Raw genomic sequence first — 14,757 nt, forward strand, 5'->3', positions numbered from 1 at the left:
CAAAATGCAATATGTAATGTCAATGTTATCTCATGTAATCCTTAGGTGAATTGCTATGCAAACAATTCCACTGAAATTATCAAATATTGCTATGCTGTTTCCAAATTACTGGTACAAATATCTGCCCATAAATGTATATTCATATATTTATTCAAAGAATTGCAAACTCTAATGACTTTTGCCTGCTTTAGACTATGAAATTAAATCAGTATATTAAGTTTTGATTTGACAAGGATATTATGACCAATTCAATCTTTTGCTTGCTCTATTAAAAATATTCCGACTGTCTTGTCTAGTGGACAGTTTATCACAATCTTCAATACATCAGTTATATCTCTTTGGTTCCCTCTGCCTCTGTATTATAGATATTATCCAGAATTATTCATTATGACATAAAAGTCTTCATAACTAAGTATAGTCAAATGCAGACTATACAATCTAGACTTGACTTTGTCAATCAAGTAGTAACTGTATTTTATTTTCTCTATTTGTAAAATGCAAGTGATATTTGAGCACTTGCAATCTCTCTTCTCACAATAATGTTGTGAGTTTAATGAAATATTTGTAAAATATTTTAAGCTCCTAGGGAGAAATTCTATAAATTACTATCATCACCACGTAGAAAACTGGTACATTTACCTTCCTTCCATTTGTGCTCTGTAAAATATAATTGCATTCGAGACAGAACCTTCATGGTTCAAGGGATATATAATAGTCTTAAAGGTAATGCTTGAGTAAATTTATTTATCCTTTTGGTTTTAATGTATCATTCATGTCTGAATCTACATTCTTTTCACTGGTGGAAGGAACTTATGAATATAATGGCAAAATGAGTAAGATAGAAGGTGATTGGATGTTAAATCAGATCCTGATTCTGTTACTAATTAGCTGTGTGATCTCAGACAAGAAGCTTCTCACTGGACCTCAGTTTCTTCATCTGTAAAATGAAAGGATTGAACAAGATGATCTCTATGGTCTCTTTCATCTCTAAATCCTGTGAAAATACATTTATCAATGTGCCTCTGGACTCAGAGCTTATATATATTATTATGAAATTCTATGTATAATTTGTAATTTTTAGAAACCTCATCAGCATACTGATATGTGAGAGAGCACACTAGATCCAGAGTCAGGAGTGACCTGGGTTCAAATCCCACCATTAACCCTCACCAATTGTATGATCATAGTCAAAGTTTTTAACCTCTATGAATATCAGTACCCTGCTTTGTAAAATGGAGATGACAATAATACCAAAGCAACTTGTTCAGAGGGTTATTGATTATTGAGAATCAAATAAGATAATACCTAGCTAGCATTTATATAGAACTTTAAAGATTGCAAAACAGTTTACAAATTTTATCTAATTTTATCCTTAACAATTATGGGAGGTAGATACAATTAAAGTGTCCATTTTACAGATGGGGAAACTGAGGCAGACAAAGGTTAAATGACTTTCTCCAATGTCATTCAACACTAGTAAATGTCCAAGGCCAGATTAGAAGTAGGGTTTTCCTGACACTAGGTCTAGCATTCTACGAATGTAGTTGGGTATTTAGGCATTTGCAAACCAAAATGTGCTTATGCAAATGAAAATTATTATTATTTAGTTTGTTTCAGTTAATCCTTGATTATTAAAGTATAGCCGAATTTAGAAAAAATATGGTAAAATGTTTTTTCTAACCTTCTATATTAAGCATAGAATTTAAATTTCATTTTACTGTTTTCCCTCTTAAAATTTTTCTTTATTCTTACTCATTTCTAACTTTTGACATCTAAAGTAAAACTCAACAACTGTAAAAACCAAAAGACCCAATAATACATTCAGAGAATTACCTATTATGCAGTTTCTAATAGAAATTATGAAGCAACATTAACTTGGGAGTAGAGGTGGCAGTATGAAAGAATTCTTGAGAAACCTGAAAGTTATACCTAAATATAAGACCATTGAGGGGGAAAAAACACATTAAACTTGTCATGTTCTCTGCCTAAAAACACAAAAGGGTTTGCTTTTATATTAATTCATTCTGAAATTTATTTCATTGCTTGTTACTTTATAATTCTACACAGCAATTAATTTTCTCTAATACTCATGCAGATAAAGGAAATGAAAAGGGAAAGATTTGAGTTCATAAAGTTAATTACTGGACATTTACCAAAGGGGAGAAAAATCAGACAAGCAGAAGAGCAAGAATTTTTGACAAGTTGTCTTTGATTTTTAAGCTCCATAATCTAATTACAAGATTAAAATTTTACAATAGGAAAATGGCCACTTGCTGAGTCATAACAGCAAAACTGCTCTCTTGATTTTACCCAAGTAAATTGTTCTTTCATATGAATAAATAAGACCCATTTTATAATCCTGGGGCCAAATATTGCTGGTACAAGAATGTCACACATTATAACTTACCTATTAGCATAGTCCTATGTATATACATTACATATGTATATATATTAAGATGGAAGCAGATGAATTCCCAAAGATGAAACCTTTTTATCTGTTAGTGGATGCTTACTTATAAAAGTAAATACTGAAGCCAAAATAATGGTTCTGAGTGGTGCAGTGGTGGAAGAAATTAGAAAAGCAATTTCATAAATGTAGGGCCAGAAGCTCCCACATGGTTAACCAAAAGACTCACTATTATATCACTTGGATACCATGAAGATATATTACAAGAATTGACATTTCTGGGACAAACTTTACTCAAGATTAAACTGAATTTTTAAAAATAGATCCGGAAAAGCTATGCAAGGTCATTCTGTAATTCAAGACCAAAACATGGCAGAACACAATGTAGAGGATCCCCACAAACCTCTCCCCATCCCATTCCAGAATAAATTAGGTTGGTCCTTTTGAAGAGATCATAATACTCTGGAATCATCTTTTGTTTAGCTGTCTAACATATATATGTAAAGAATAAGCAAATGCCTGCCAGGAGTGAATGAAGCTGAAAGATCTATGTTAGAACAAAGATTATTTCAATATATCTCTACCACAGGGAAGTAAAAAGTGACAGTAATATCTCTGTATTCTAAAGTTTGAAATTTAAATTTAATATGCACAAACATTTGATATTTATTTCCCCAGCATCTAGGACAATGTTTGGCAATAAGTCAAATCAACAAGGGTTAGTAAGCACTTATTATGGTCCAGGTACACTGTGCTGAGGAAGTACTGGAGATAAAAAGAAAGGCAAAAGCAGTCTCTGTCTGCTCTCAAGGAGCTCACAGTCTTACGGAAGAGACAACATACAAACAACTATGCATAGACAAAATATATACAATATAAATTGGAGATAATCTTGGAGGAAAGGCATGAAGATCAAAAAGGAATAGGAAAGACTTCCTGAAGAAGGTGGACATTAGAGAAAAATCTGTAGAAAGCCAAGGAAGTCAGGAGGTGAATAGGAGAAGAGAAGTTCCAGGAATGGGGTGCAGTCAGAAAATGTGTCTGGGGTCAGGGAATGGAATGTTATTTTGAGGGACAGCAAGGAAGCCGATGCCACTAGATTGAAGAGTACACAGAGGGAAATGAATTATAAGGAGAGTGGAAAAGCAACAATGGGCCAGGTTATGAAGAGCTTTAAAAGAGTAACAGTATTTTGTATTTGGTCTTAGAAGCAAGATCATTTTTGATCAATGAGTTGATTTCTTCTTGCTTTATTTTCATTTTCTCTTTGACATTTCTTGTTTTCACTGCTGCTTCTTTTGGAAAGAGTGGTTTTGTATTGTTTTTTTTTTCTTTCTTTGATTTGGAGAAAAGCTGAGAAGGCACTTTCTTTCTCCTCTATCAGTCTCAAAAGTTCTATTATTTTTTTCTGAGGACTAAAACGTTAAGGAACCCTGGGAAATATCTTTATTGTTCGCTCCTACCTTCTTGGTCACTCCGAACTGTAGCTTCTCCTCTTGTTCCCAATATTCTCTCTGAATGAGTGAATGCCTTCTCCCTCTCATGAAACTTGGTTCTGCTCTTCTCCCTATGATGTTGTCTCTGCCTGACCATAATGTGTGTATGACTTATTATTATAAATAATTAAAGCTAAGTTCCTAAAGAAAGGTAATTATCTGACTGAGCCAATTCCCATTTTGATTTTCAGTGTGTATTTGTCTCTGAGCTAAAATCATCCAATATGCTCCTTAACGAAATCTATAATCGCTTGAAAGAATTCAACTGAGATATCCACAAAAGAAAATGGCCACGGTCTTTATACATCAAATGGTTAGCCCAAAGAAGTGATCCATCAGCACCTATGTTATTACAAGACACTAAAGATAGATGTTGAACTGGACCAGGAACATCATAGGAAGAAGACACTAGGCTAGGAAAACTCTGAAATATACAGCTATGCTTTTAATGCTGCCAAGCTTCTTTGTGAAATAAAAGCCCATCTTCTTAATATAAAAATTCTTCCAGAGATTCTATGTGCCTAGAAATCATGGAATAATGCTATAATATCCCAAAAATTAAAGTTGTGGGTCATCCAAAGAATAATGAAGAGGCTCATGATAGCTCTGATTGTCATGTGGCTAAGAAAGAATCATGCAGGAGAAGTAGCATAAAGGATATGATCAGAGAAGAATGACATGAAAATGAGGTAAACAAGTCATAAAATAACAGCAAGAAATAGAATCCAGCATATACAGGGAAAAGAGAACTGACTCTGAAGTCTCAGAGCCAGATTCAAATTCTACCTCTAACCCTAAAAAACTTTGTCCTTAGGCAATCTTCTTGAACCTTATTATGCAAAATGAGAGGGTCAGACTAGATAGATCCTGAATTCTCTCATAACTGCAGATCAAGGAACCTCTGCTTAAAGGAAATCACACATACTCCATAGTGCACAATGACAAGAAATCTGGAGGAAGGTCTTCAATGAATTGGAAAAAAATCCTGGATGAAAATTTTAGAGGAGACACGGAAAAGAGTTACATGAACTAAAAAGGTATGAATTAATAGATCTGTACCATTCAGGGGAAGTACCCACATCAATGAGATCACAGCTATATCTATGTATCAAAATATAATTTACAAAGATACATATATTAATTCTGTAAGCTAAATAAATTTACATCCTAATTTTCAAAGATAAACCTAAAAGAGTATGAGTCATTGGGTATAATAAGTTTCCAAGATGTCTTTTGTTGAAGTTAAAAGATCCCAAATTCATAAACTTGGTCAACTATACATAAAAGAAACATCTGTCTATAAAAGGAGTCTCCCTAATAGAAATATAACTTAAGTACATTGTCCTTGATAGGGCATCTTTAGTTTTAAAGAAACTAAGGTATAATAAAAAACAGATATCTACCACTTCCAATTCACTTCAATTTAGATTCTACATAGAGTTAGAAAATTTAGTAATGGAGTAATCTTAGAAACTGGCAATTACAGGGGGCAGCTGGGTTGCTCAGTGGATTGAGAGCCAGTTATAGAGATGGAAGGTCCTAGGTTCAAACCTGACCTCAAACACTTTCCAGCTGTGTGACCCTGGGCAAGTCACTTAACCTCCATTGCCTAGCCCTTAGAAATTGACAATTACAATTTAACTCAGAAGAGATAGAGGTTTTTGCTATAAATAGATCATAGGTGCCATGGCATTGTACCTTTTGCCCCCCTGGCATCTGTAAGGATGATATTAGAAAATAAGTATTGTTTTATTAATTTAGGGATAGGAAGTAAAGTGACTGTCTTGAGAAAAGATTTGGAGTTTGAAGCAGGACTGAGAGAGCATGTTAATTTCAACTGCTGACAGTTATAACCATTTTTCTATGTCAATTATTCTCTCTGGCCATTGGTAGTTTCTCTCTGGCAATTGGCAGAGACACACTCTCAGGAACTCTCTCTCAGGGCCGGAGGAGGTAACATCTTTGCTTTTCTCTCTGTCTGAGGGAAAGATCTGAAGGAGCTCAGTGTTTTCCTTTCCCAACTTGGGAAACACTATTGATTATCAATTGTGGTTTTTATAGATTGTTTAACTCGGAGAAGACCAAAGAAAAATCTGGTCTTTAGGTGGGACTCTGAGTCTTAACATACTAATTTGATTCTTGTTGAGACTCAACCAGCTAACTTTTGCTAGTTTATAATGTGAAGGCGAAGTTAAGATTTATAAGGATAAGAGTGGTAGTTTTATTTAGATAGTATAAATTTGGGTTAGTCAGATCAGGGAAGATTAATGTAGCCTATGAAACACAGGAGAAGTGGTTCCTTGCAGAACCTGGGAGTTTATTTGGGTGAATTTAGAATCCCTTAGAATTAGAAATCCTTTATTTATTCTTATATATTTCAATAAACATTTTATGTTTATAATGAGTCTCTTTAGTGCCCTTGCACCTGGCCCAGAATGGAAGTTCACATTTGAGCTTCACTTCATCACTGAGAATACTTTTGATTACCTCTATCAAAAGTATTTGAACAATTTGAACCTGATTGGCGAGTTACACAGTTTTGAAAAGTTTTGAACCTATATTGGAACAATTTTTGGTCTTAAAGAAAGGGCATAAATAAGTTATTCCAAAAAAAGATATGAAAAAGATTTTTCCTCTTATTCACAAAACAAATTTACAATAAACACATTAGCGTTCTTTCAAATGGATGACATGAAGACATAGTTATCCACTGCCATTCTACTTGATGGATAACCCAAAAGAAGTTCTACCAACTCCAGAGGAACACCGCTCTGTTATATAATCCATGACTCCTTCATAGTACCCTAAAATTCTACAAAGCATAAATAGCATAATTTTTAATAACTTTGCATTATCTTCCTTGCAAATGTCTATTAACTTTTCCATCTACTGTCCTTATTTAACTCCCTTCTTGATACTGTCAATGATTTCCATATTCAGTTAAGCACAGTCTTCAAGTTCCATAGGGAATGGAACAAAAAGTGAAAGAAAACCAAAACCAAACCCTGGGTTCCAATCCAAGCTTTTCCACTATTAATTAATTAGGTGACCCTGAAAATTTTACTCAATGTGGCTTAGTACTTCACTTTGGCCATCTATAAAACAAAGGTAGTAATCATCAATCTATTTACCTCACATAATTTTCATGAAGTTAAATGAGATAATATATTAAGATTATTTGGAGGAAAAATCTATACAACTCAATCCTATAGTTATTTATTCAGCCAGATTTTGCCCACATCTTAAGACAGTGCCTGTTATACCTTGAATCTTTAATGCCTTGAGCATTCTTAAGGAAAACTACCTAGTCAATAGGAAAATCCTTAAGTACTGCATCATTCTTTACCTTTGTCTAATTATAAAAGGTCAAGCTAGATACAGACCTAAGAGTAGGGATGGCTGAAGGAGAGAGAAAGCAAATACATCTACATCTTTTTATTTTTCTATTTCTATCCTTATTCTATCCACATGGAAAGGTATAGGACCTATTTCTATCTCTACCCCCAGAAGAGAATGGATAGATCCAGTGTTAGAAGCAATGTCAAGGTTAAGCCCAGATGAAGAAACTGAAAGCCAAGCAGTTGTTAAACTTACCCACACTCATACCTTGTGGTAACTATCAGAGGCAAGCTTTGAACCTCTTCAGTGACTCCAAAGCTAGTGTTTAGTTTACCATTAGAGAGACTCTGGGATCTAGTGAAAAGGTAGGTCCTAGGAGACTAGGCTGAGATGAAAGAGGAGGAGGTTTTCCACTACCCAAATCAGTCCTGGTTCTGCTAAGTTAGTAACTGATCCTACAGAGAATAAGACATCTAACCCTATACCCATCTTGCCTTCAACATTTGTGCAAGTAGTTCTTTATTCCCCCATTGACTTAATACCCACAGTCTATCATCAAATTAGGGAATATTCAAAACTACAAACCACAAACTTGAAAATTAAGGAGATTTCCTACCATAAATTGGACTTATAAAGGACACACAGTATTCGAGTCATTGTATTAATGCATTCAAGTTAGGAGAAGACCATTTGAGTAAGTTAAACTGAATAGTACTATAGAGATGTCAAAACACTAGTCCTCTTTCAAATGTACCTAATTTACTCTTTACCAAAAAATGACAAAAGCTATAGAAATGCAATAGTATAGTAGAAAAAGCACTAATATGTTCCTTCTCTTCAGTAAGAGATTATTGGAAGATTCCATTCCTATGTTCAGATCTGAACTTCAAGCCAAAAAATTCTACTACTTGCTAAGTATATGACTGTAGCCAAGCCATTTACTGCCTCTAACCCTCAGTTTCTTCATCTGGAAAATTGGAAAAATAATATTTTTACTAGCCATTTCACGGGGTTGTTGTAAGGAAAGAACTTTGTAAACTATAGTATTATATAAATGTGAATTAGCATTTTAATTATTACTGACTATAAAACAAAAGGAAAGAACCATTTGCTTTCTACTTGCCACATCTGAAAGAAGATTGTGAGCCTGATATTAGTATCACCACTTACACGCATCAGGAGCTATTCCATTTTTCTAACCTCCAGACAAAGTAAAAAATAAATAGAGAAATAAAATTATAAGTGAACGAATGTAAAAGCACTTCCTGAGTGCTTATTATGTACCAAACACTGCGCTATTTCAGAAACATAATTCATTCAACCTCAGTTTTGTTTTCAAAATCTGGTTAATTGTGCACCAAGTTTTTGCAACTACAGACAAGTAAATTACTAATGATTGTTACGTGTATCTGATAACACCAAGGATCTCAAAGCATTCAGTTAACACAAATAATTAGTATTCCCTCTTCATAAAATAAAAATGGTTGTAGAGTTCAATTAATTAATCTGAACCCTTCTAATATTTCAAATTCAACTGATCTATGACTTTATCAATGTGGAGAGACCCTTCATGGATATAGTTTACAATTCCTTCATGCCTTTGAAGATAGTTTCATACATTTCTGTGCTTCAATTCCCCCCACATTCAGTGTGGATAGACCCTTCAACTGAACAGATCACAATCCCTCCATAGCATTATAGATGGTTTCATACATTGCACTAGCCCTTTCCAAATTCATTACCTGGTGACCAACAATTTACCCATCAGTCTCTCCAATCCTGGGTAGGCTGGTGCTCAGATTGACCTTGCTAGTTTGAAGCAACATACCAGAGGTTGTGTTGTATTGGTACAGGCTCAAGAATATAGGAGTACCTTAAAGCCCCAAAGAGGTAACAGAACTTATATAGCACTTCTGTAAATCTCAAATGAAATAATATTTGAAAGGCACTGAGCACAGTGCCTAGAACACAGTAGGTGCTGAATAAATACATACTCACTCCTCATTTGTAAATTTGCAAATCATTTACATGCATGATGTTATTTGACAGCACCATGTCTGGCCCTCACTTCAAATCCCCAGTTATGTGCTTAGAACCTTCTTATTACCATCACAAGCTACAACATACATTAATATTTTGTTTTGCTAACTTGTGTTTTCTCCACGAATTTTCAATTAATAAAGAAGAAATACATAAAGTCATCAAGTATGTAAAGAGTCACTCTCCAAGGGTCTTCTGCCATTCTCCATGTCTACTAAGGATAAAAAAATAAGAAGGCCTGGCAGAAAGAATTATTAAAGGAGTAATTTCTTGAGTTTATAGGATCCCAGCATTAAATCCAGAAGAGAGAGATCTTAGAGGTCATTTATGCCAACCCTTTCATTTTCCAGAGGACAAATCAGGTTCAGAGAGGTTAGGTGACTTGCCAAAAGTCACACAGGTAGTTAAGTAACAGAGGCAAGCTTTGAACTGTAATTCTTTGACTCTAAATTTAGTGCTCTTTCCATTGTACTATGACATTAAATTTTGAAACAGGTTACAGAGAAATCATACTTCTAATAAATAAAACTAGTCCTCAACTGCTTGGCCAAGTTTAGATATAACTTTACCAGATTTTCCCATTAGGTTGTTATTAAAAAGCAGTCTCTATTATGCAATGTTTATTTTTTTTAAATCAAGAACAAAGACAATTAAGAAAAATTGAAGCTTTTTTTTAGAAATTATCTTTGCATCAGAAGAGAAGACATTCTAGACAGAACTACTAGTGTTAGTAGCCCATAATGACTACCACTTCATCTCATTATAAGACCATAGTTTTGGTATACCATTATATGTCGAAGCAAGAACCAAAATCAAATTAATTATATAGTCTAAGTTTCTATTAATCAAATACAAATATAGCATTCCTTTCCTCCAATCCTAGGATTCTGATAGTGCCACTACTTTGCATTCATAAAAAGACCAATAAAGTATTTTAACATGTAATGGGAGTCAGCCCACCAAAGCATTAAGTGGCTTACAAAGATTATCATTGTTACCCACTGCTAGGGAAGACCTTGTTTAATTAAATGTTTTAACTCTCAGGGGAAAGTAACTGAAGCTTTCCTTAAAATGTAAAGTCATATCTAAAAGTTGAAATTGAAACAAATTGTGTCTAGCTTCATAGATGCTTTGATACTGAAAATTACCCTTTTTTTTTTTCCTGGAGCTCTTTCCAGTTTTTTAATTCACATGGAGGACTATTAAAGGGAGTTCTTCCTAAAGCCGGTATCAGGAGGTAAGGGAAGAAGGAAGGTGCTTGTTTAGCCACCCCTGAAGTCATTTGGTAGGAAGGAATAAATCATTCAATTAACAAGCATGTGCTTATTAGCTACTAAATTCCACATATTATCCTAGTCACTAGACATATTTGAGGATCAGGTATTCCCAAGTTGCTAAAAGTTAGCTCAATGGCACAGTGGGGAGAGTTTTATACTTGGACTCAGGAAATTCAGTCATTTTTCAGGGTGTCTGACTCTTCATGATCCATGTGGGATTTTCTTGGCACAGATCCATCATTTCCTTCTCCAGCTCACTTTACAAGTGAGAAAACTGAGGCAAACATGGTTAAGTGACTTGCCCAAGGTCACACACCTAGCAAGAGACTGAAGCTGAACTTGAATTTAGGAAGATGAGTCCTCACTGAGGCACCTAACTACCCGAAGTCAAAAAGATCTGAGTTCAAATATTGAGATACTTATTTAGCTGAGTTACTCAGGGCAAGTTACTTAACCTCTGTCTGCTTCAATTTCCTCATCTGCAAAATGGGAATAATAGCAGCACCTACATGTTTTGAGGATCAAGTGAAATATGTGTAATGAATTTTGAAAATCTTCAAGGGTTATATAAATGTTAACTATCATTGTTATTAGCTGAGAGTAGTTCTATTTGCCTCTGATGCTTAATTTGGCATGGGTCCTGTAGGACCTAGAAATCTGTCTTTGAAGGTAGAGATAGGATAGTTTTGTTATCAGGTCTGATCATTTATTTTATTCTGGAGAATAATATAGAAAGGAGTGTCTTCTTGGTTATCATTTTGGGATTCCTTTTCAGTGAATACTACCAGCTCTTCCCAAGGTAGAAGGAAGGAAGGTGAGGAAGAGAGAAAAAAGAGTTGGCCCCATACTAATGAAGTCCTGGGTTTATGACTTGACTTTGAAGTATAGTGACTAGATGACCTCAGGAAAATTATTTAAATTTCAGAGATATAAGAATGTCTCCTTGGGACAGCTAGGTGGCATAGTGGACAGAGCACCAGGTCTAAAGATGGGAAGACCTGGGTTCAAATTTGACCTCAGATACTTTCTAGCTCTGTGACCTAAGCAAGTCAGATTGTTACTAGGACAGAAGGTAAGGGTTTTAAAAAATTGTTTTTAAAGAATATCTCCTTAAGAAAAGTCAAAGTAGATTAGCACCTTCTCTTGAATTTGGAATCTGAGAGAGTTGGTTAAGACACAGAGGTTAAATGACTTGCCTAAAATCATCCAACCATAATGTGTCAGAGGCAAAACTTGAAATCAGGTGTTCCTATGCTCAAAGGGTGCTAAAAGACTGTCTGCTCTTTGATCCAGCCATAGCACTGCTGGGTTTGTATGCCAAAGAGATAATAAGGAAAAAGACTTGTACAAGAATATTCATAGCCGCGCTCTTTGTGGTGGCAAAATAAATTGGAAAATGAGGGGATGCCCTTCGATTGGAGAATGGCTGAACACATTGTGGTATATGCTGGTGATGGAATACTATTGTGCTCAAAGGAATGATGAACTGGAGGGATTCCACATGAACTGGAAAGACTTCCAGGAATCAATGCATAGTGAAAGGAGCAGAACTAGGAGAACATTGTACACAGAGACTGATACACTGTGGAATAATCGAATGTAAAGGACTTCTCTATGAGTAGCAATGCTATGATCCAGAACAATTTGGAGGGACATATGAGAAAGAAAGCTATCCACTTTCAGAGGAAGAACTGTGGGAGTAGAAACACAGAAGAAAAACAACTACTTGATCACATGGTTCAATGGATATAGGATTGGGGATATAGACTCTATATGGTCACCCTAGTGTAAATATTAATAATATGGAAAGAGGTCTTGATCAATGACACATATGAAACCCAGTGGAATTGCTCATCAGCTATGGGAGGAGGTTGGGGGGAGGGGAGGGGAAGAATATGATTCTTGTAAACAAGGGAAAAAGTTCTAAATTGACTGAAATATAGTATTATATTATACTACTATTCTTCTAGAGAAGAAGACTACAGTGCAGCAGAAATTATGGTGCACTATCAATCTCTAAGGCTTCTTCATGCTTCCTACTTGGAGTCTGCTATGATAACTCAGCTTTTATCTCTCTCTCAATTTTTTTCATTATACCATAACCCAGAGCCATGGTTCCTTGGAAAATAAGGAAATTGAGTAGACTTGCTAGAGTGCAATACTGTCTTGTCCCCCTTCTGAGTGGTGTAATGAAAAGAACATTAGACTTGGGGTATGAAGAATTATTCTGGACTTGAAGAGGAATCAACTGACCTGGTCTCTAACTTTCTAGGTATAGATTGGGGAGGTCACTTAATTCACTTAGCCTCAGCTTCCTCAACTAGAAAAACTAGAAAAAGAGAATAATACTACTAATACCACTGACCTCACTGATGTCCAAAGGAAATGTACTCTCCCCCCTTTCTGGGGTCCCATAGCTACCTGCTGCATACCTGGTGTGAGCCTGAACTTGACCCAGAGATAAGGATTTTGTGAAGGAAATCATTGAATGGATTGAGTCAGGAGGATAGAATGGCAGCCGGAAAAAAGGCAGCAATAGAGTCAAGAGATCACAAGACAGGGGCAGAGGGATGTCCCCTGCACTGCCCCCTAGACACCCCCACCACCACCACCCACGCAGCCCAAGAAAAATAGAAAGCCACAGTTAGCTCCCAACACATAATGTGTGAGAGTTAGTAGGGGGAGAAAAGTTTGATAAACTGAGTCAGGAGCAGATTTTACTCTCTTCTGTTCCATGTTTATTGCTGGTTGGACTTCCCTGTGGCAAGGGGGCCCTAATGGTGGCCACAGAAAAGTAAGCTAAATGGAGCAAAATGAAAGTAACATATATATCTCTCTCCTATTTTTCCATCTTTTTCCCCTACTACTTTTGATTAATAAAAAGTATTAATTTATGATCAGTTTCATAATTTTCCCTCTTACACTTAGTAGCTACAAGGAAAATGCTTTTAAACCAAAAAGGGTCTGTGTAAATCATAAATGTAAGTTGTTATGCTCCATTCTTAGAGACATTGTTTTATCTAAACTTTTTTAATCACCTCCCCAGCACTTAGCTGAAGGAAGGAGAGACATAAGGAAGAGAGGGATGTAGGGAGAACAAGAGAGAAGAGGGAGAGGGGGAAACAAAAATCAAGAGAAAAGAGGAGACTGCTAGATCTCATTTTTTAACCATACCAGATGATGAAAGTGAGTCCCAAGAATGTTCAAAATATGGATTTAAACATCTCCTTTCCCAGGTAGCACAAAATCCTCAAACCCCAACTCATGCTCACTTCCCTTCCTCAAACCAGTCAGTCTGAGAATCCCTGGACAAATAAGTGGCCATTGACTGGGGTGAGAGAGGAAGCAAAGTTAGTTTAGTAAGGGAGAAACAAGGCACCACTGTATTCCTCTTTTTGCAGATGAGGGGAAAAGGCCAGACTGTTCTGAGAGGCTCCACAATCCCTGCTCTGTTTCTGGGGGCGGGGGCGGGGGAAGGGATCTACCAGCACAGACTACATCCACTTTCCAGGGATGCTCCAGTTTTCCCTATACTCCAAGCCTAGCACTGTCAAAAAGCTGAGTGCAATGCAGCCAGCTACAGCCAGGGACAAGGAGGCATTCAAAGCCTCTCCAGCAATTAGCTCTCAGTCTCCCCACCTCCTTCAGCCTCCAATCCCACTTCAACCACCCTTCTCCAAGATCTACCCCAAGTCAATAATTCTGTACTCACGTCTGCGCCTGGTGTGCCGGGTAAGCCCGGAGCTCCTGGTTTTCCTGGGTCTCCATTGGGGCCCTGAGGGGGCAGGGGAATGAAGTAGGAGAGAGAGAGAGAGAGAGAGAGAGAGAGAGATTCCCAAGAATAAGGCACTTTTCAAAATAGCACAACTTCAAGGCATTTTTAAAGGGTAGTGATTGAGGCTTTTCACTTACCGGGGGGCCAGGGGGACCCTTTGGACCTCGATCTCCCTAGACCAAGAGAAGAAAAGGAGAAAAGCTTCCGTGAGTGACCAGGGCACTGTCCAAATGCAGACACAGGGACACAGGGTAGGAAGAGATAATGTGGATGGAACTGAGGGCAAGTAATACTAGGGGAGGGAAAATGTGACATCTTATCCCACAGAAATACCCCTGTGAGGGAGCATGTGAGAGGGTGCCCAGAACAAACTTGCTTCTTTGTCCCATGGGGACTATAGACTAGTTTGTTAGCACCAGAGCC

At 36.5% G+C, this 14,757-nt stretch overlaps 1 protein-coding gene across 1 annotated transcript in view; it reads right to left on the reverse strand.

The window, feature by feature from the left end:
• The window catches only part of COL9A1 (collagen type IX alpha 1 chain), a 117,129-nt gene that overhangs the window by 73,172 nt on the left and 29,200 nt on the right, over positions 1 to 14,757 (reverse strand). Inside the window, exons 9-10 of the mRNA XM_007484168.3 lie at positions 14,472 to 14,507; positions 14,272 to 14,334 (exon numbers count right to left, since the gene is read on the reverse strand). Of these exons, the coding sequence (XP_007484230.2) occupies positions 14,272 to 14,334; positions 14,472 to 14,507 (99 nt within the window). The remainder of the gene's footprint in view (positions 1 to 14,271; positions 14,335 to 14,471; positions 14,508 to 14,757) is intronic.

This window comes from Monodelphis domestica, chromosome 2, assembly GCF_027887165.1.
Source record: "Monodelphis domestica isolate mMonDom1 chromosome 2, mMonDom1.pri, whole genome shotgun sequence".
NCBI lineage: Eukaryota > Metazoa > Chordata > Mammalia > Didelphimorphia > Didelphidae > Monodelphis > Monodelphis domestica.